The following is a 21,106-nucleotide window of genomic DNA, read 5'->3' as shown; positions in this document are numbered from 1 at the left end:
GCTAAGGGACTATTTAAATTGGAGTGTAGACATTCGGGGCTCGGGAGCCCTGGGACACTTCGACCTCATAGGGTCCTAGAGCACGGGCTCCAGCCCAATCCCACGTCTGTACTGCCAACTAAACAGCCCTTTAGCCCAAACCTCACGAGCCTGAGTCAGCTGGAACGGGCCCGCCGCGGGTTTTTAACTGAAGCGTAGACGTACCCTCAGTGAGTGATATACCTACGTGCAATGTCAGAACAAGGCCGAGTGAGGCCACATTGACACCGGAGAATTGTGAAAGAGTTCAACTTTCAATGCCAGGTCCCTCTCTTTACCCTGCTCAAGAGCCAAAGATTTCACTTGTCATGTGGGGTGGGATCTATAGGAGACATTACCTGAGCTAGAGGCTTAGAGGGTGGCAGCCTTGGACAGGGAGCACTGTGTGAGCTGCAGCTTGCTGCAGTAGGAGACACTGGCAAGGGGAGGGGGAAATGGAGTTCAAATCAATGGGGAAAAAACAAAAATATTTAAACATTAGAAGAATGGTAAAGCCACATGACTGGTAGAGGTGGAAATACGTGTTTAAGAAGTTAAGTCCTTATGACGACAGAAAGGGCCTCATCCTTGGCTGGATGAGAGGAATACTTACCATCCATTTCCACTAGCAGCTGGTTTAAGGTCTGCTCTTCCTCAGTGTTGGAGAAGCCAGAAATGTTGGTCGAACGTTTCTTACCCACGGCATCTATTTCGTCAATATACACAATACACGGGGCACGAGCCCTGGCTTCTTTGAAAAGACTCCGTACACGAGCAGCTCCAAGACCTGGAGAAGGGCAAGGAATAAGATGAAGAGAGTTACAGAATCAATCCTTACTTGCCGTGCGTGTGAGTTATCTGTAATACAGTCGAACCCAGAAGCCCCAAATGAGACAATGCCCCGGCCCTGAACACACAGAGGAAGTGACAGTCCCTGCACCCTGATGAGTTTACAACTTTGGCAGGTAAGACAGACAAAGGCTGAGAGGAGAAAGAGGTACAGGAGAAACAAAATGAATTGCTCAAGGTTGCCTTTTAGGTTAGGGACTAGAACCCAGGTATCCTGAGTCCCTGTCCACCGGAACACACTGCCTCTTCAGCTGTACTCCATACGTCAGTCTGCACAGCTGCTCTAAGAAAGCTCCACTCCCAGCTCTGAATAGGCACACCTGCCCCTTTCCCAGGGTTAGGAATTTAAATGCTCAGCTATGTTAGTGAACTGCACATAGCCCGGGCTGTACTTTAAGGACTGGAGGCAGCTATCTTCCCTTCCAGCATTCCCCCTTGGAAAGAGAGTGTTCTACTCATGCATTGGGAATCCACTGAGAAGTACAAAGAGGGCAGGTTCCATGGGAGTGCTTTAGGTTTTTGAAAGACAAGACAAGAAAGCATATGTAAGGAGAGGGAAGTCAATGAACGGATGGTTAGAGAGTAAATGCTCTTTGGGCCTGTGCCATGTGTGGATGCTACCAGAAACAAAGATGCATGGGAGTTTCCCCACCAGATAGTAAGGAAAATTACTGAAGAGTCAGAGGAAATCACTCTCTGATGCAGAATGGCTGTAGACAACAGGTCAAAGAACTTTCTTCTAAACAGAAGAATGGAAGAGAGGGAAGGAGTTTACATTCTCATAGCTGTACTAATGGCACTGTCAACTGGTGACAAAGCATTTTATACTCTGCAGAAACACTCAGTCCTGCTCAAACCACTCCCCATCAAAGACAATCACGAGTTCAGTTCTTTGTCATAGACATAGGCAACACTTACTCTAGATGGCAGCAACCTTATGTGAGCTACCACAGATTGACTTACATTTTCTTCTCTTTTCTTCCTAGCAGGCAGTCAGTGCACTTACCTCCTATCACCTCCACAAACTCAGAGCCGGCCATTGCCAGGAACGGCACTTGTGCTTCTGTAGCCACTGCCTTTGCCAACAAGGTCTTTCCACAGCCTGGTGGTCCAAGTAACAAGGCACCTTTGGGCACTTTGGCCCCAAGCTGGAGGTAGCGCTCTGGGCTCTAGAATTACAACACAATTCCATCAGGTATCCGGGCTCAGGAGCAGTGTTTCCAGAAGAAAAAAGAGTTGCGCAGAAGTTCACTGGATGCTTTTCCCAACATAGGTAACAGCAGCATCTGCTGGCTCTGAACTCATGTGACCAGCAGTCTGTCCTTTCTCCCTCAGGAACCAGACAACACAGAGACTGGCTTTTGCTGTCACTGACCATAGCCGCGGAAGACAGTCAGCTCATTAAAATGGAGGCTGCTCAGTAACCCCACAGAACGAAGCAGAAGAATGACCCTGCTCTCCAGACTAAACACAAGAGCACTCTTATTTTGTTCATCTCTTTTGGGGGGGAAGAAAGACAGAGGAGGGATTACAGTGCACTTGAGGCATTGCAGGCACTGGACATCTTATTCACAAGGGACAGGAGGGCACAAGCTAGGGATGTAAAACACTAAACGGTTAAACGGTTAACCATTAAGTATTAGTCTTACCATTAAGACTAATACTTATCGGTTAACCAGTGGCAAGGGCTCTCTATCTCCATGGTGACAGCGTGGGGCCGAGGCCCTGTTGCAGGAGCTGCGGGGGCGCCCTGCTGCGGAATGCTGGGGACTATGGATCTGAGACAGGGGGGTGTCCCCCACAGAGCCAGGCTGGGGGGTACTACCCAGGGCCTGAGGGAGGTGCCGGGGTGTAGAGGGGGACCACACAATATAACCAATTAGAACCGGTTAACCAATACAATTTGAATACTTTAAACAGTTACCTTCTGTAACTGATATTTACATCCCTAGCACAAGCCCTTGAGTCTCTTTTAGTGGAGAGAATCTCCACCTTCTCTTGTCTCTAGTGCATGCAACGGCTTTATGCAGATAAGAAACCCATTAATTGCTGGAACCACATCACACTCACATGGGCTATCTGGCAGATTTGCTCCCTCCACATCCACCTTTGTCTGTACCAAGCATATCTGAGGTTCTTACCTTCAGATAATCCACAAATTCCTTGACCTCCATTTTGGCCTCATGCATTCCCGCTACATCCTTGAAGCTGATCCCTTTCCTAGACTTCCCTTCCACAATGGTAAAGCGAGCCATTTTCAGCTGGTTCTATGGTGGAGAGCACACAGTGAATTCCAAGGGCACAGTCCTGACAAGGGATGGGGGGAGGACGGGAGAGGCAGTGCGAGATCAGGCAGTGGAATACACTTATGTTTTTGAATGAGAGGAGTGTGATCTTCCCATATGAAGTGCACTGCAATGCCCACCACCTCTCTTGTTGTTAGAGCAGCTTGATTCTAGGCCCGAAGGTTTCCTCCCGGGGATGATGGAGCTTGGTACTGTGACTCAACAACTTAATTAACCAACATTTTATGAGGCATGGGCAGACAGGAAACCTGCAGCAATTCTCCATAAAACAACTGACGGCATTTAATTCAAAAATCTGTGCAGGCTGCTCAAGTCTGTAGGGTATGTCAAGAACCCCTGCTCTCTAATTCATATTGACCCTAGTCCCTAGAATAGCCGGGTCAGTTACTACAGGTACAGTATGGAGAAATGATATGAATTGATGGTTATCTATCTTCAACACTCTGTTATAAATACACCTCCTTCCCCCCAATCATCTTGCACTGCTGCCACAGTTGCTGTTTCAATACAGTCCAGGAAACGAACTATAGGCTCTCAAATAGAACAGGCTCCACATTTTAGCCTCCTGGGGCGTGTTAACAAAGACAGTCAAAACAACAATTTAGTTAAACACACTTCCTGTAACTGCTTATTATGCTCTGCTGAAAACAGCCACTAAGAATTTATTTATTTATTAATTTATTAAAAGGAAAAAAGTTTAAAGCCGTTCAGGCTCTCACACCTGCAGGCTTCTCTAAGTGAAGAGAGTTAAACAGGGAGGGGCTAATTATGTCCCCTCCACAAGGACAGGATCTAGCCCTTAAAGCCCCCCTACACTCACAGCTTTCTAAAGCACTTCTTTCCATCCAAGCAGTTACACTTCACTCCATTAAAAAAAAAAAAAAAAAGTCACCCAGAGCCAGATGAAGATTGCATAGGAGAGAGCTGTTGGGAAACACCTTAATGGGGGATTTAGGTCTCCATTCCTTTCACTCAGGAGTCCCCTCAGTCACAGCTCCCACATCCTGAACAACTTTATGCAAGTTGCATCAGCTGATTGAGAAAAAGGGATTTGATTGACGTTGCGAGTGGGGCATGGGGAGACGAGAGGGAAGGCCAGCCCATAATGAAATCCAGAATTGGAGCATATCTTAAAAATTGAGACGTTATTTAGCAAAACCCTGAGATGCCTACTTACGGCTGTATGGGAAGCTTGTTGGCAGGAAGAAAACGAAAAATACCATTTGCAGCTGCAACTCATTAGCAAATTTTGAAAATAGCATAGCAAATTGCATTGGAAATTCACTGAGCTCAGCCCTTCTTGCAATCAGAGAAAGAGAGGGCCTCAAATGAAACCAGTTACTGTACAATCTAGTCAGATGATCAGGAAAAGATGCAAAATATGACAGGACCGCACAGTGTCTGGCATCAGTTAATTCTCGTCCTCTGTTGACTTTACCAGGGGAAAGAGCAGGAAATCACATCAGCACACATTCAGACTAACCAAGAGCTTTAAAACAACTATTAAAACAGTATCCAAGCTACTTACAAAGGCGCTGAATCCTCCTTCCCTTACCGCCGTCCCAGCAAGGCGGAAGATGTACCACAATATGCCTACACCCACAGCTGCCATTGCCAGGGCATACAGGGCACTGAAAAGAGGGACACCTTGTCAGGTACAAATTTAAGCAATTGGCCATAAGACGTATTAATTTAGCAAATGTGATCCAACTGTAATCTGTTCTCTGGACTTTAAAGGTCCTGGCAGCTAGGCTAGAAGTGCAGCTGTGGGCAGAGGCGTGACTGAGAAAGTGGTACATTGTGAAAAATATTAATTTTGCATAGAACACACCCAACAATTACATAAGAAAAAGTTACACAGATAAAGATAAATACAATTGGCACTGGCCCACAATCTCTTTCAGAGTCACATCTGCTCATAACACAAATGGGCTAGATCTTCATGGACTGGCTATACCTGATCAGCTCAGAATCTGATGGGGAACAGGCAAAGGTGGCAGCCAAGGGCCAATTTGGCTCTCCATGTAAATGAGAGTCACCTCAGGGCTGCTCTAATCTATGCTGGCTGGCAATGGTCCCCCAGGGGACATTACAGAGCCAGAGATTGCTGGAATGCAAGTTCATGTCTCTTATGCCAGAAGAAGATACCGTGGTAATGCTGGTTGCTATGCTAATTCCCAGATGCCCTGTTAGGACAGCTTTCTGGCCCCTTTGTGCTGCTGCTCAGAGTGGGGGACAAGGATATGGCTCAAACATTACGGCTCCAATGCAGCTCAAGGCACATAAGCCAGAGTTTGTTCTACCTCCCGCATCAGCGACAAAATTCTCCATTAAGTTCCACTGCAGAATATTTTTGGCAAGAGGAAGGATGGTCCTGTAGTTTGGGCAATAGTTTAAGACTTACGAGACCCCAGTTCAAGTCTCTGCTCTTGCCCGTGTGACCTTGAGCAAGTCACTTAGCTTCGCTGTGCCTCAGTTTGCCATCTGTAACATGGGAGTAATAGCCCTGCCCTACCTCTCAAGAGTGTTGAGAGAATGAATACATTAACAGTTGTATAGCACTCAGGTAGTACAGTAATGGGGGGGGAGGGGGGGCATACAAGTACCATACATTGAGAAATAAGAGGCAGAAAGAACGCAGCTAGGTTCATGGATCCAAGGCTTATTCTTGACTGCCAGCACTGCAGGCTAAGTCATATTTAACTTGCCAACTGAGTGAACAAGAGGGCTTGATCCTGCAAGGTACCAAATGCCCTGTTCTCTGAAAGAAGCAAATTTGAGTTGCCAGCACTCAGCACTTTACCAGCTCAGGCTCTAGGTCTTGAAGCCACTGTGAATACGAAGCCCCACAATATCACGTTTAAAAAGTCTCTTTTCAGAGCAGAACTCTGGCTCTGAAAAATAAAGAAGAGCCAGAAATACAAACACCCTGGGGCTGGTATACAAAAGCCTGGAAAAAAATTATAAATCTACAAATTTCAGGTAAAGCTCTCAGGCCTGATGATCAAAAGCTAAAAAACAAACTGCTGCATCGTAGAACATTTATTCAAGCACATTGCCAGCTCTAGGACCTGGCAGCACAACATGAAACCATATTCAGGTCTCTCTTTTATATGAAGCATTTTCTAATACAATCATAAAATGTATGATTTGCATGCATGGTGAAACTTCTAGGAAAGGAAGTTACACACCATAGCCAGCCACGATTGTTAAGCAAAAGAGGTCTGGTCCCCTCTGCTCCACCAACCACTGAAAACAGACCCTCCTTGTACATCCACTTAATGCTGCCACCATGATGCTATGGCGCAAGTATATGGCTAGGGAATGCTGAAAGACAGCTACGGTTCCCCTGAACTAGCAAGGTTGCTTGAAACTTCATGCCTTCTTTTTGGAAAGGGGACTTTTGAGCTGGCAGATACAGGATTGCTACATTACATGTCTTTGTTGGTGGATTAGTGAGAATAAGCATTTAAGAATACTCCCTATGGTGGAGTCTCCATACATACTTAAGGAAAGCTTCCCGCTACAACACAGTATCTGCCCTCAGGGACAGATACGCTTCTGGACTCATTCAAATCCCCAATGAGTGGGCTTTATTAGCCTGGTTTGCATTCTGGATTGCATAAATTTCGCTTTGCAAAAGCTGCCAGGTATAATAGAAGGACAAATAAACCACAGCAGCAGAAAATAGACCACAAAATGTTGGTGCTAGTGTTTGAAAACACAAAATAAATTCCAGCCAGCACTCTCATGTCTGTTGACAGATATTTCCTCCTTTTGCTCTTTTCTCACTTGCCTATTGGAGGCCCATATTAAAATGAAAAGCATTAACCTTTGTTGAATTGTTTTGACAAAGGATCCTGGTCTCCGATAACAAAAAAAGTCTGTAAATTTGATAGGAGCATTCGCTTCTCATTGACATTTTGTGTCTTATCATTAAAGCTGTTCTCTTCAGCATGTGGCTGTAAATCTGAGTCAGTGTCAGATCTTGCTATGTCTGAACTGCAGCTCCTGTTGTAGTGGGTTAAAGCTAAGGATTTATTTTTATAACCTGGTTCACCTCACAATAAACTAGTCTCAAGTTTAAAGCATTATAAAATGAGGAAGGCTCTTTATGGCTCTAGCATTCTCTCCAACAGGTCATTTAAGCTATGGGACAATGTCATGTTTGTTGAGCCCACTGTGTTATGGGTTTTATCATGGTTTGCACTAAAATAATTGATCAAAGACAAAGAGCTCAATTAGGTAAACTACTGTTACAAAAATCCATAGCGACTGATAAAGGGTTTTTCTCAGACGTGCAGATTGTATTCTGTATTCTGTCAATAGGAAGTGTATTTTTGCAGGCACAGCAACACCACCTCCCTTAATGACATTAGCTAAGTGACAAAAGCACTCTGTTAGCACACTACAAAGTTTTGCCAGCATAGCTATGTCAACTAGGCAGATGTTTTTTCACACCACTCACCGATATAGTTATGATGACAAAAAATTGTAGTGTAGACCTAGCCTAAGTTTTAAGATGTCTTCTAAAGATGGGGCTGCTTCTGAAGGCCATCCTTGAGCTCTTCAGGGCAGGGACCATCACTTTGTTATGTGTCTGTACAGTGCCTAGCACTGCAGGGCCCTGATCCCTGACTGGGGTCCCTAGTCACTACCACAGTACAAATAAGTGATCAGTTAACATCATACTTTCTGAAAAAGCCTGTGCGTTTGTAGGAGACTGGGATCCTGTCCTTCACATCAATATTCAACTCCTCCTCCACTGCTCGCAGCTTCTCTTCAAACTTGTCAATGTTTGCCATCTGCATCCTGTACATCGTGGAAAGCCTCTGTGGACATGAAATCAAGAGAACCACATGGAGAGTAAGGATGCAGCAGAAACTAGGTCACTTATCTACAATGGATAGTTAGACTAAAGGCCTCTCTAAATTATGGGTCACTCTCTTGCCAGTAACTCCAGTGGAGTGCAAGAAAGTGGCTATGGGACCAGGACTGAGGACTAAAGGAGAACCAACACTTTTTTTAAAGTTACAATGACATCCCTGTGAATTTTTCAGAACAAAATCTGCTGAAAAGGTGCAAAAAGGTTAGTTTCTGCAGAGAGGGCTTTGTACACAAGTTAGAGGATGGATTTAATTCCTTCGAAAGCCCACATTTACTGATACCTTGAGCCTACAATCATGCACTTGCTCCACACAGGAAGATCTCAGAAATCCATGAGAATCGAGTTTTATGCTTAACGTAGATTTCTTAGATCCCATCTGCACACCATAGACAGTAATGAATTTCAGTGACCAGTTTATGAAGGGATCAGAAGCCATCCAACTAAATAATGGGCCATTAACCAAAGAAATAATTTACTGTCCAGCCAGTTTCTGTTTCTCAATGCACTGCTGACTCTTGAAACAAGTCCAGTAGCCTGTGTCCTAACATGCACTCAAACTTCTTTTGGTTTTTAAAAGGAACAAAAAAGTATGTGCTCTTTGGGCTTGTCAAACATCTGGAACTAGCTTCCACATAGGTTGCTCTGAATATTATGTTTTTCCTAACCCACCCAGTGGTAAAAAATTACAACCAATTCCTAGCTCCAGGAATCATTTTAAATTGTGTTGATATTAGAGATAATTTTTTAAAAATCCAAATTTTCCAAAATCTGCTATGTGTTTTCTGACTTTCCCCCATCCAGTGGGAAGACGACTCGGGCAATATACTTTATAAAAACAAAAAAAGACACATTCATTTCCCAGCTGGCATAACTGACAGGAGTCACAGAGAACTTCAAACAGTAAGAAAATCAATAACGAGCAAAACAGCAGCTAAGGTTTAATGAAAATACATTTAAGGAAGTCTTCCCAACAAGTTAATCTGGGGTTATTCATTCTAATTATACAAAGACACTCACAGGCCTTCCAAATACAACTGCTCCTGAGTGCAGAAAGATTTCCACAACATCACCCTCTGGAACCACCTGTATTCTCTCGACCTCCCCCTTCGCCACCATCTCGTTCACAAAGTCATTCCAGGAAATGTTGCCCCCGCTGGGGTTCAGTGCGTTTAGCAGGCTTATGAGGACACCTAGGAAGAAGAGCGTCCGCAAACGCTCACGATATAGCTCATCTTCCCACTCCTTGCGTTTCTTTTCCTCTTTACAAAAAAGGAGAGAGGTATGAGAGGAGAGACACAAGCATATATAATGATTAAGCTCTGTGATCCAGAGAACAGACAATTATATAACACACCAAAGACTGATCAGCTACAGTTTGGTATGAGTTCTATAGTTGATTTCTCTAGGAAAACTATAGTCAGAGGTAGCATCTAGTTTGCTGGGAGGTCCTATAAGGTCAGTTTTCCAGCTGAGCTGAATGAAGTCCAAGGTCATATGACTTGTCCAAGGTCACACAGTGAGTCAGTGTTTTAGGTCCCATTACAATCCAGGACTTTGCTGGCTCCCAGATCTTGTCAGACCACAAGCCCTCTTCCTCTTCTGCACCCGTTAAACAGCGTCAGTTTAAAAGCCAGATCCAAAATTAACAGTCACTAGGAAGGAGGCAAAGTTTGCATTCTATTAGCTAGCAAATATTTGCTTGTATCATACTGCTGCTTTCCACACTTGGCCTCTGTTTTAGCTGCAGCCCTATTCAGCTGTTACCCACTGCCCCAACAGCCTAAGCAGAGCAACTGTGTACAGAGTATGTAGTGGATACATGGGAGGGTTACGTTTTTCACTTCAACTGTCAGTTCAGTGAAAGGAGGAAATTTAGCAGCACAAAGAGCCAAAAATTCACTTTTGGAAGCTACCCTAAGAAATTAAATTCTCATCTCCATACCAGATAATCTCAAACACATTTAGAAAGCTTTGACCAGCATGTTGTTTTTATTTAAATATAATCCTAGCCCAGAAGGCTTTATAAAGTCAAAATCCATTAACTAGTTAGTGAAAAGCCAATTCATCAAGAATCCCAGCCTACTCTAAACTGAGGAACCATTTCAACTGCCTAGTCGAATGCATGTATAGATCAAACAAAACCACTGGAGCATCACTGCTGGAATAAAACTAAAGATTTAGATGACTTTAACCCCATCCATATACTCCATTTTTCTATACTGTGACAAACCAGTGGCCCAGCTAGTCTGGTTGCTGCTGGCTAATACTATGCTGGAAATTTTAAGAGAATAAGTAAAACCCACCCCAATGCTCTTGGCCAGTTGTGTAATAATACAGGGCAAATCATTTCCTGAACAGCTCTTGATCAACTGATGTCCTAAACCACAAAGGTTGACAACATTTACACTACGTAGAATAATTATTAATATTACACAAATTTTATAGAGGCATCTAATCTACACTACATCTTGCTATACTATTAGTGTCAATTATATCCTGCAACAGTGATTTGCACAGTTTAATTATACATGGTGTAAAAAATGTTTTTAATAGCCTACTGGAAGTTCTGCAGATACCACAGATGGATTTATTTCAACAACTTGCTCACTTTACATCTTACAATGCCAAAAACACCCGGTCAAGTAAATAACTTTATAATGCCATTAGAAGGCTAGAGAACCATCAAGAGAATCAATGACTTGTGTGTCTTACTATTTGCATCTAACCTGTTAGTTTAGAACCCTGGTATTTTCCAGACTTCTTTGGCAGATTCAGAAGATTGCAGCCTACACAGGACTGTCAGGGTTAATGTTTGATTTCAGTTGCTGACCATGTGATTTAAAAAAACCAAAAAAACCCAAAAAAGACAGTATCATCTCCCCATCTCTATGGTCAAATCTGAATATTCTTGATAAACAATTTAACACCACTGGTACCATGACATACATAAATACCATTCTACACATAGAAATAAATTAACTCTTCACCGATGGATTTTTAGTGCGTCTGCCTGCTGCAGCCCAGATTAGGTTTATTTGCAAATTCGTATCAAAGACTTCTACACTGGCATTTATCACTAGCCACCAATTAGACCCTACACAACACATCAAAACCAAGGAACAAAGATATGACCCAGTCATCAGATCCCAGGATGTCCACTGTTCTTCAGATATTCAACATAATTTTTCACTTCTCTTTAGCTCTGTTCTGTTTCCAACAGGAAACGTTTGTGACTAAATAGAAACAATACAGCTTTTCAGATAAAGCCATACTTTCAGAACAGTGACAGCTCACGATCTGTGTCCAGACCATCCCCTTTTGTTCTTTCATGCCATGTTCCCACCCATGTTATCAGCTAGCTCCAGCTACACTAGAATAAGTAAATTCATCACAAAGCTATAATCTAACATCCAGCAATGTCTTATTAAAAGGAGAACAGTATTAGCCAAGGATGATAGAAACCTTAAAGCTAGGCAATATCCTGCTACCTTAAATTAGAACTAAAGGTATATTAATAGGCAAGGAATTTCCTTTCTACAAACAATTGAAACAATTTTGGGAGAGGTGAACCCCAGTACAAAAAGAGTCTAAGTGCTGTGAAGGTGATCTTCAATGAGATCTCAGGTGGAAAAGCAACCCCTCAGGGAAATGCTATTAAAACACTTTTCCCTCCTAAGTTTCAGACAAAATCAAAACAGATGCATGCAATATTTTCCTTGACCAGAATATAGGCTTTCCCCATCTCTGTCTTTTCTTCTGAGAAGCAGCCATAACCTTGAGAATGTCACTGAAAAAAGATTATGTTGAAATCAGAATTGGCCATCAGCTATCTTGGCATGATGGACTTTTCTGCATGAATGCAAACTGGAAGCACCCTCACGCTCAAAACTGTAGCTAACCACTTTCAGATGACAATGCCTTATAAAACTGGAGGAAATACACTCCTGCATATTCAGGACAGCAGAGGCAGCTATGCAATTCAAACTTCCTGATTTCCGTACCTCTATCATTCTGCCACTTCTGTTTGTCTGAAAATGCAATCACCTTCGCCATGCAGCATCCATGTTACAACGTAAATTGCCCACAATAACCATTCAACCAATAAGTAATAGTAGCTGGAAGAGGCACTTGCAGACAACCACTGTGGGAACACTTCCAGCTCTTTAGTCTCAGAAAGCCTTCATGAAGAAATGATTTGCCATTAACCCCAAATCTGAACTCTGTGATTAAAAGCTTGCAACGGCTGTAGTGACAGTCCAAAGAGTTCTTTTTAATAATTACTGCAGAGACAGTCTTTCTGCTAGAGACACGGAGGAGGATTCCACCTCCCACAGTTAAATCATCCATTAATCAGTGAAGAAGGGCCACTGAACACAGCAGGTTACTGTTTACAAATGTTAACAGCCACAATACTTCTTGTAGGATCTCTGGTCACAAGCATTGTGTGTGGTCTTCCAGGCAGCAGAAATCCCAGGCTTCGAAAAAGAATACTCAATAAAGACCTTGTGGTATTTGTACTAGCAGCCCACTGTACATTCTCTTGCTGTTCCTTGCATATGATTTCAGCAGTGGCCTAAGTTTGTCTGTCTGAATTGACAAGACCATCATTCCTGTCTTACAAAGGCTGCAGATTACCACCATGCATTGGTCAGAAAGCGTGCATGGCATTTTGTTGGCCAGATGTAACCTGAGGGGTCCCACCATTATGTTTGGAACCACAAAAAAATAACGTCAAGCCTTTTGTACTGTCTCAATCTTTGTATTTAAGTGAAAATGTATAATAAAATCCATTATTATAAAATAGAAGTATAATGCCACTGTTTCAGACTGCAATTATATTGTGTAAAGATAAACCGGAGCCCTCTTTGTCTAGAGATTTATCTTTCATCCAAGGTTCCAGGAAACGAACAATAGCACCAGAGAAGATGCAAGTCTAGATCATCCTTTATTCACACAGACAGGCTTCAACTGAGATGAAGAAGAAATTCTCAGATGCCAGCTCTTGCCTTACAGGCCTCTGTCACATTTCAGCAGACACCACTGTATACATGAAAGAGCATGAAGCTTTTCACCTGGTGCATTTCTGACATCTTTAAAAATAAATCCTTAAGACAGAATACAGTACATGCCACCAGCGAGGGAACTTTCTAGCTGTAAATTCACACCACACAGAGTTCAACTGCAAGCTTAGTCACAGACTGGGACCTTTTCCAGTTCCTCATATTCGGGGTAGAGAGGAAGGGGGAAGGCAACTTGCTTACTTTTTAAAAAGCAGAGTCAAATTACACTTGTAAAAAAAGGGAATACAGCTGTTGCCTATCCACCTATAGGAGAGCTGCTGACAACAGGAAGGGACACTGTTAGGTCAGTTTAGACTCAAGATATGTGCTGTGAAAGCAAGCTATTAGAAAACCTAGTATCAGTAGAAAATCGCCATGATTTTTTTAATTTAAATTGAAACAGTTTTAAAGGAATAACATCCTCCTGAGGTGTTTGCAGCCCAAAACACTACAGCACCCTGGGAAGATCAGAAAATTAAATCTATTAAAAATTACTCAGGCCTTGTTGACAGTTCTACTAATTTACTTACAACACCTGGAGTGCTTGTGTCTGCTCAGCTTAACTAAGTGCACCAAATCAACTACAGAGATTTCTGAACAGATTTAGTTAAATTGGTACAACTTGTGTTTGACAAGGCCTAACATAAAAGTAAAATTGACTAATTTATTTCCAATGTACAAGATAAATGAAAGGCAAGAAGCACATTTCATTTTTGTTAGGTGATCTTATAGTAACACAGGTAACGACTCAAATATTTTCACTGATAATAATCAAAATTTACAGATAGGTGTAGAAAGAAAAATGATACTTCAGAACTTTAATTAGAGTGTGATTTAAGGATATTTACTTTTGAAATGTTATGTTGACAATTTGTGTTTTAATAGTTATAAAGTGTTAACTTTTTGAATCTCAACATCTACTATTAAATAATTTTCTTGACCACTCTGCCATAACTTCCCACAACTGTGAAAATTTAAAGATCGATACATGTTTCAAAATGCTTACAACACATAATTTTGCACAACTGTGAAAATTTAAATAGATAAAAATTGAAAAAAGCTTAAAAACAAACAATACTTGTCAAAGTTATAAAAAAAAAAGTCTGCCAAGCCTAGATATACATTACAAAAGGCAACTGAGATACAAAAGAGAAATAAAAATCTTTGAACAAAGCTCAGACATGTATGTATTAGAGTCAGCAGACTATGATTACCAAGCCTATGATTGCTTTACAGCAATGGCTCCAGTATGCAGAGCAATACCTATCACTATTTTGGCATTAATGTGGATCTTATGTGTTCTCTGTCCGGCCCCCCCACACACACACTCTAATTTGGAACCTTAATTTCATTAAGTATCATCTGTATCAAAACTTCATACATACCATCCTCATCCGGACGCTTCTCTTCGGATCCGTTACTCTTCTTACCATTCCACCGAGGTCGTGGGGCACTAGAATAGTAAGTGCCACCTACAAACAAATATGGGTAAAAGGTTAGTAACTGAAGCACTTTATTCTGGGAACGAGGAAGAGAAATGAGACATACAAGCTTTGAATATGCCAAGGGTTAAATTCTGCCCTTATCTACACACGTGTCATTCCCAATCAACTTCAATAGAAATTGGGTGCACACATCAGAGGAGGAACATGACCAAGACTGAGGAAACTTTGAATGTTATTTCTAAAATAAATTTTTTTCCCAGCAATCCAGTCAAAATATAGCTTAGTTTAGAAATTATTCTAAGATGCCAGCAGTTTCTTTTGGAGAGAATTCTCCACCAGTTCCTAGGTTATTAAACTTTCCTATAAAGTACCAGAAAATTTGGAGTATATCAATGTACTAGTTTCAGTATCCCAATAATACTGGTGTGAACATATACTAATGAAAATGTTGTATGTGTTGCAATTGAAGAACACGAATCAGTCAATATATACACATCATTAAAAAAAACCCATGGGGATGCAGCAGCAGCCACTGCGATCACTAGTAGTAAAGACGCTGAGGGGAGAGCTTCCTTTTTTCTTCCAGAGAGCAGCAAATAGCTCAGAAATGAAAATAAATTACTTGATGCTATTGCTTCTACTCTCCATGGAAAAGCAGGCAAGCCTAGAAATTAGACTACTTGACAGAGGTTACTCCTTACTGGCGAGTTCACTTCCATTCGTGCAGACTGTATGGATGTCTCTCCCAAGCATTTCAAAGCGAGTTTTTAACCACAACACAAACACAGAGGTTTAACACACTGCAGCTCAACAAGCAGGCTCATGCTCACCAACTCCAAAACAACTGTCCTGTGTAAATCATGATTTCATGGATTGTACAGAAATCATGAACTTAGCCCAATAAGGCAATTTTTCCAGCAGCGGGAAAGCAGAGGTGGGCATTCCCACTTTTACCTCCCTGCTCTTGGAAAAACCATGGTATTGGGTTCAGCTGGCTGATTGGGCCAGGGAGGGGTAATCTCACCATACGGCACCAGCTGGTCAGCCCACACCAGGGCAGTCCCAGGGGAGACACCACAGCCCCATGTAGTGAGAAGCTAAGACCAGGATCTGCCAGTTGGAGCACGAGCAGATGTGTGAGAGGGAGCCTTACCCTGACAGGAGAAATTATGGTGGGGGGATAAGACAGACCCTCACTGGTTTCATCCCAATTCCCTGGAATAGGACTAGCTCACCACCCCTCTTCCAGGATGGGTCAGGCCTGCCAAACCCCTAGAAGCAACTGCCGCCTCAGTGGGGAGGCAGAAACAAGGATGCCCTCTTCTACTTTCTGTTTTTGAGAAAACTTCAACAGTCTGGGAGGAGAGGGAGGGAGACACCTCAGTGGTCATGCATATCATGTGAAATTCAAATGCTTACCTGTGATGCTGCTGTGAATTTAAAACAAAACAAAACAAAAACCCTATGATTTTGCAGCATAATGGTTACATTGGCAGCAGTTAGGTTGATCAGAGTCTTTTGATGAGGGCAGGAGAGGGAATTACAGCAAGGGACAGCTATCAAAGGGCTAGTCTACACTTAAAACTTACAGTGGCACAGTTGTATGGGTACATCTGTGCCACTATAAGAGCACTGGTATAGCCATGTTCTGTTGATGGGAGAGAGCTCTCCTGTCAACATAATAAAACCACCTAAATAAGCGGTGGTAGCTATGTCAGTGGGAGAGCATCTTCGGTCGACATAGCGCTGTTACACTAGCTCTTATGCTGGTAAAACTTATATCACTCAGGGGTGTGTTTTTTCACACAAGTTACAAAAGTTTTGCTGGCTAGTGTACACAAGGCCAAAGAAAGTCCATTTTTATGCTCATCTTTAACAGAGTCCTACTAACTTCACATGGAATAGTTCCAGAGGGGTAGCCGTGTTAGTCTGTATACAGCAAAAACAACGAGAGTTCTGTGGCACTTTAAAGACTAACAAATTTAATATTTGCAGGCATAAGCTTTCGAGAGACTTCAGCTCTCTTCTTCAGATGCAGTAATACAGAAAATAGGTAACACAGAGACATCTTATAGATATCCAGGTGCATTGAGAACAATGTGGGAGGTGGACTGTAAACCAACATGCAAAACATCTTCAAGTGAAATGAATGGTTTCAGAGCTCAGGGAGGTAGCTCATCACACTGAGTCTGACTGCGATGACGCCACTGCTTATCACTAGCCAAAAAAACTACAAGCAATTCATTTCTCAGTAGACCACAAATTAATGTCTCTAGTTGTTTTAAAGAAAATGTCCTTGCCAAAGTGAATAGCCCCGTCAGAAATACAGCTGTTCTTACTAGAGTACTCACCTAAGAGTTTCCAGAGTCCCACTGGATCCCGAATTACATATTGCTTCACTAGGAGTCCGCTGAGCCCTTGAAATGTGGTGGAAAGTGTTCGGGACAGAAGTGTCTGAGGAGGGGGGGGGAGAAAAAAAAAAAGACCGTTGCAGGAAAAATTGCACAATGCAGCATGGAATCAGTGGGCAATCAGAGTAGATTTCCTCAGTAGGAAGGAGAGTTTTGTGATTTGGTCACAGGACAAGGAGTCTGAAGACCTGCGTATCATGCCTGGCTCTGCTGCAGACTTGCCATGTGACTACGGGCAAATCATTTATTTTAGGAGAGCAAACCTGCACACAATGTGTACCTAAAATGTTTGGAAGTCACACCCTTCTTCCTATGCCTAGGTTTATTCGCCAAGTAGTATACACTGAAGCTAATATGTCAGAGATATGGAGAGGCAACATTCATTAATGCTGGTGAAGTGCTTTGATTTTCTCAGATAAAAAAGGAAGGCAAAGTAGTAACCGAACAGATTCCACAATAATGAGACTATACATCTACTCTTCACACCAACTAATAAGTAATCCCCATAGTCCTGATTAACCTTGAGGGTGAAGATCCATGGATGCTAGAATTGGCTTGAATTGTAGATCAAATTTCAGTCATATTAGTCACTGGTTGACCTGGCCTACTGTGACATACAGTACTCTCACTGCAATGAAGAAACAAAGCTGTTAAATAATGTTTAATACCTAATTTAAACTGACAGAAGCAAAGATTCCTACAATAAACCTGCTACTCAGGCCAGGTTTACACTAGAAACTTCTGCCAGCATAGCTATGTCAGTCTGGAGTATGAAGAGGTGTGATCCCTGGTTGCTAGATCTGCGTTGACTGAAGCCCCTGTGTAAAGACTGTTATACAGCAAAACTGTGCTTTTACCGAGATAGCTTGTCTTCCTTGTGAGGGGTGATTTTACTATCCCAGTACAAAGCGCAGCTTAGCTGTACAGATGTATCCACACAACAAGTGTATATACCGGTAATCCTATGCCAGTAAAGTACTCCTACTGTAGCGATAGCCTCAGTTTTTCCACTTATTCACTGTGTTGGGGTATTGCAGGGAGTCTCAGATATGCAGAATTTCAGCAGAGAAGAGCAATTTAATTAGAGAACATTTAAGTCAAAACTTCCTTGCTTGTGTCAGTTTAAGTCTTATTTTAACAAACTTGTTTTATTTTCTTTAAAGGCTGGTCTATATAGTTAAATCAGTTCAAAATTTGTATCTGTTCAGAAACAAATATAGCTTAAATGAATATAACCCCCAAAGGCGGCTGTAGTGTCAGCAAAAGCTATATTGATATAAATACTATTATAAAGTATAAATGCATCCACACCAGGGGTTTCACCAGTTTAAACCATACCTGTTTGGAAATAGATATAATTAAATCAGGACAAAAAATTGTGTGAGGAATAGCCCCAAAGATGTCAAAAAGTTAAAGGTGAGAAAACAATTTAAAGAAGGATGCACAGGGAACTCATGTGCCTCCTTCATTGCTCCTGTGAAGACAAACATAAAGCTAATCTATCCCTTGGACATAGGTTAGCATCTTTATTGTAAGCTGATGTGCTATTTTGATAACTAGGATTTTGACCCTATAATGCCTGGTAAAAATGGTAACATTAAATAACATTTTACATACAGCCCATAGCATGTATCTAACGTAGTTTGCAGGACCTCCTGAAGTTTTATCCTCTCCTGCAGCACAGACAATATAAACAGCAAATATTAGCACATCCTAGCCACGAGGCTGGTGCACAAACCAGGAAATATTGGGCAGCACAGATATGCTGGGGTATCTTCCAATAAAAACAGACGCAAGGAAGTGAATCAATGTTTGCCAAATGGAAATGGTTCAGACTTTAAAAACAAATAAATAAAAGCTTTCAAGTTTCTAAGAGAGAAGGGTACTAACAATGGAGATCAGGCTATATATACACAGCACCAGAGAGGATCTATCTAATCCTAGCAGAACTGCCAGGTTTCACCATCATCAAACTCTTCCGCTTTCTAACGGCTGCAGACAGGTGATGTCTGCCTGGGCTGGAAAATCCGGGGAGGTGTCAGAAGCGCCGGGGATTTCTCCCACCCCGTGCCCAGGTGCGGAGTACAACAGCATGACACCAAGCCCAGGGTGCTATTCACTGTCCGGATTCCAGGAGCAGTGGAACGCTCCGAGGCAACTGGTGCCCGCTGTGCGCGGCGCTGTACATACAGGCGGTAGCAGACCGCTCCCTGCCTGACGGCGCTTGGACGGGGCAGCAGAAAGGAAGGATCCTTCCCCTCCACCTGACGGGAGGCCCGGCCCTCCGCCGCTCGGAACAACAGCGCGGGCCCCTGCCTGCGCCAGGCCCGTTGGCACCAGTCGCTCTCCACGCACTTTACAAAGGAGACGGGGCCGGTCTCTCCCCCCTTGTACAGGGCCCGGGGGAGGGGGAGGTCACTCTGCTTTCCCCCTACCCGGACCAGACCCCAGGGCTCGGCGCAGCGCGCTCCCCGAGGCAGGCGGCCTAGCCCGGCCCGCGCGGCCCCCTCCACCCACCCAGGGCAGGGCCGCCATGGCGGGGCGCACGACGCCGCCCGCTCGCAGGGCACAGGCAGGCCCACGCCCGGCGCCGGCCAGGGCAGTACAGCCCCTCCGCGGCCACTCACCCGGAGTCCTTCGCCGGCCCGAGCCCGGCCCCAGCTCCAGCTCCGAGCCAGGCCCCACCCTAGGCCCAGCCGCCGCCAGCGGGGGCCCCGCAGCAGCAGCTGGAGCAGCGTCATGCCGGCCCCGAGAGACGAGGGCGCCGCGGAGCCCGGACGGGACGGGGGGGACCTCAAGGAGACGGGCAGCGGGAGCGCCCCGGCAGAGGCCGGCCTCGGGAGCCTGAGAGAAGCCGGAAGTGGCTGGAGAAGGCGGAGTCAGCCATCTTGAAAGCTGCCCGAGCCGGCGGCGCGCAACCTGCCAGTCTTCAAGATGGCCGCCATCCCAACGGCCGGGAGGGGCCCCCTCACGGGCGCCCCTCCCCCACCGGCCTAGGTAGGGACCCACCAGCTCAGGCCTTGTCCCACCCTGGGCACTGCAGGGGCTTTCCCAGTGTCCCAGCCTCACAAAAGGGATTGTCCTGCACTGGGTTTGGACATGAGACAGGGCCGAGCAGTGGCCCGGTGTCCTGGCTTCCCACAGCAGCCGGTGCACTCGGCGGTTTTTGGACACCCAGAGCGGCGGGGCGGCGTCCCTGTCCATCCTGCCGAAGAGCCGCTGATGGAGGGAGCTGCCACCAACATCTCCAGTTCTTTTTGGAACCCAGTTTCAGTCTTGTCTTCACCACGTCCCCTGGCAAGGAGTTCCACAGGTTGACGGGGCGCTGGGTGAAGAAAGGCTTCCTTGTGTGTGTGTTAAACCTGCTGCCTAGTCATTTCATTGGGTGACCCCTGCTTCTTGGGTTATGTGAAGGGGTAAATAACACTTTCTTGTTCATTTTCTCCACGCTATTCATGATTTTATAGACCTTTATCATATCCCCCTTAGTTGTCTCTCTTCCAAGATGAGGAAGCCATTTTTTTAATCTCGCCTCATGTGGGGGGACGGGGCGCTGTTCCATACTCCCACTTGTTTTTGTTGCCCTTTTCTCTACTTTCGCCAGTGCTAATATATCTTTTTTTGAGATGGGGTGACCAGAACTGCATGCAATATTCCAGGTGTGGGTGTACCATGGATTTATATAGTGGCATTATGATATTTTCTGTTTTATTATCTATCCCTTTTCCAATGGTTCCTAACCCTGTTAGCTTTTTTTGACTGTTGCTGCACATTGAGTGGATGTTTTCAGAGAACTATCCACACGGACTCCAAGATCTCTTTCTTGAGCGGTAGCAGCTAATTTAGACCCCATCATTTTGGATGCATAGTTCAGATTATGTTTTCCAATGTGCATTACATTAAATTCAGTGCTGATAAATGCAATCTGCTATTTTGTTGCCCAGTCACCCAGTTTAGTGAGATCCCTTTGTAACTCTTCACAGTCTGATTTAGAGGTACCTATTTTAAGTAATTTTGTATCATCTGCAAACTTTGCCACCTTAGTGTTTACACCTTTTTCCAGATAATTTCTGAATGTGCTGAACAGCACTGGTCCCAATACAGATAACAGGGGAATACCACTGTTTAC

General features: G+C 43.8%; 1 protein-coding gene across 1 annotated transcript in view; it reads right to left on the bottom strand.

The window, feature by feature from the left end:
• Nucleotides 1-19,846, bottom strand: part of SPG7 (SPG7 matrix AAA peptidase subunit, paraplegin) — a 41,574-nt gene extending 21,728 nt beyond the window's left edge. Inside the window, exons 1-9 of the mRNA XM_067536723.1 lie at nucleotides 19,605-19,846; nucleotides 16,918-17,020; nucleotides 14,507-14,593; nucleotides 9,079-9,320; nucleotides 7,866-8,005; nucleotides 4,702-4,804; nucleotides 3,009-3,134; nucleotides 1,874-2,036; nucleotides 632-805 (exon numbers count right to left, since the gene is read on the bottom strand). Of these exons, the coding sequence (XP_067392824.1) occupies nucleotides 632-805; nucleotides 1,874-2,036; nucleotides 3,009-3,134; nucleotides 4,702-4,804; nucleotides 7,866-8,005; nucleotides 9,079-9,320; nucleotides 14,507-14,593; nucleotides 16,918-17,020; nucleotides 19,605-19,718 (1,252 nt within the window). The 5' untranslated portion in view covers nucleotides 19,719-19,846. The remainder of the gene's footprint in view (nucleotides 1-631; nucleotides 806-1,873; nucleotides 2,037-3,008; nucleotides 3,135-4,701; nucleotides 4,805-7,865; nucleotides 8,006-9,078; nucleotides 9,321-14,506; nucleotides 14,594-16,917; nucleotides 17,021-19,604) is intronic.
• Nucleotides 19,847-21,106: the final 1,260 nt, after the last annotated feature.

The sequence above is a fragment of the Emydura macquarii genome, unplaced genomic scaffold (assembly GCF_026122565.2).
Source record: "Emydura macquarii macquarii isolate MOO-44397 ecotype Brisbane River unplaced genomic scaffold, CSIRO-AGI_Emac_v2 contig_3647, whole genome shotgun sequence".
In the NCBI taxonomy this organism is placed as follows: Eukaryota; Metazoa; Chordata; order Testudines; family Chelidae; genus Emydura; species Emydura macquarii.
Note: the sequence above shows the minus strand (reverse complement) of the source record. Positions and strands in the feature narration are given on the sequence as shown.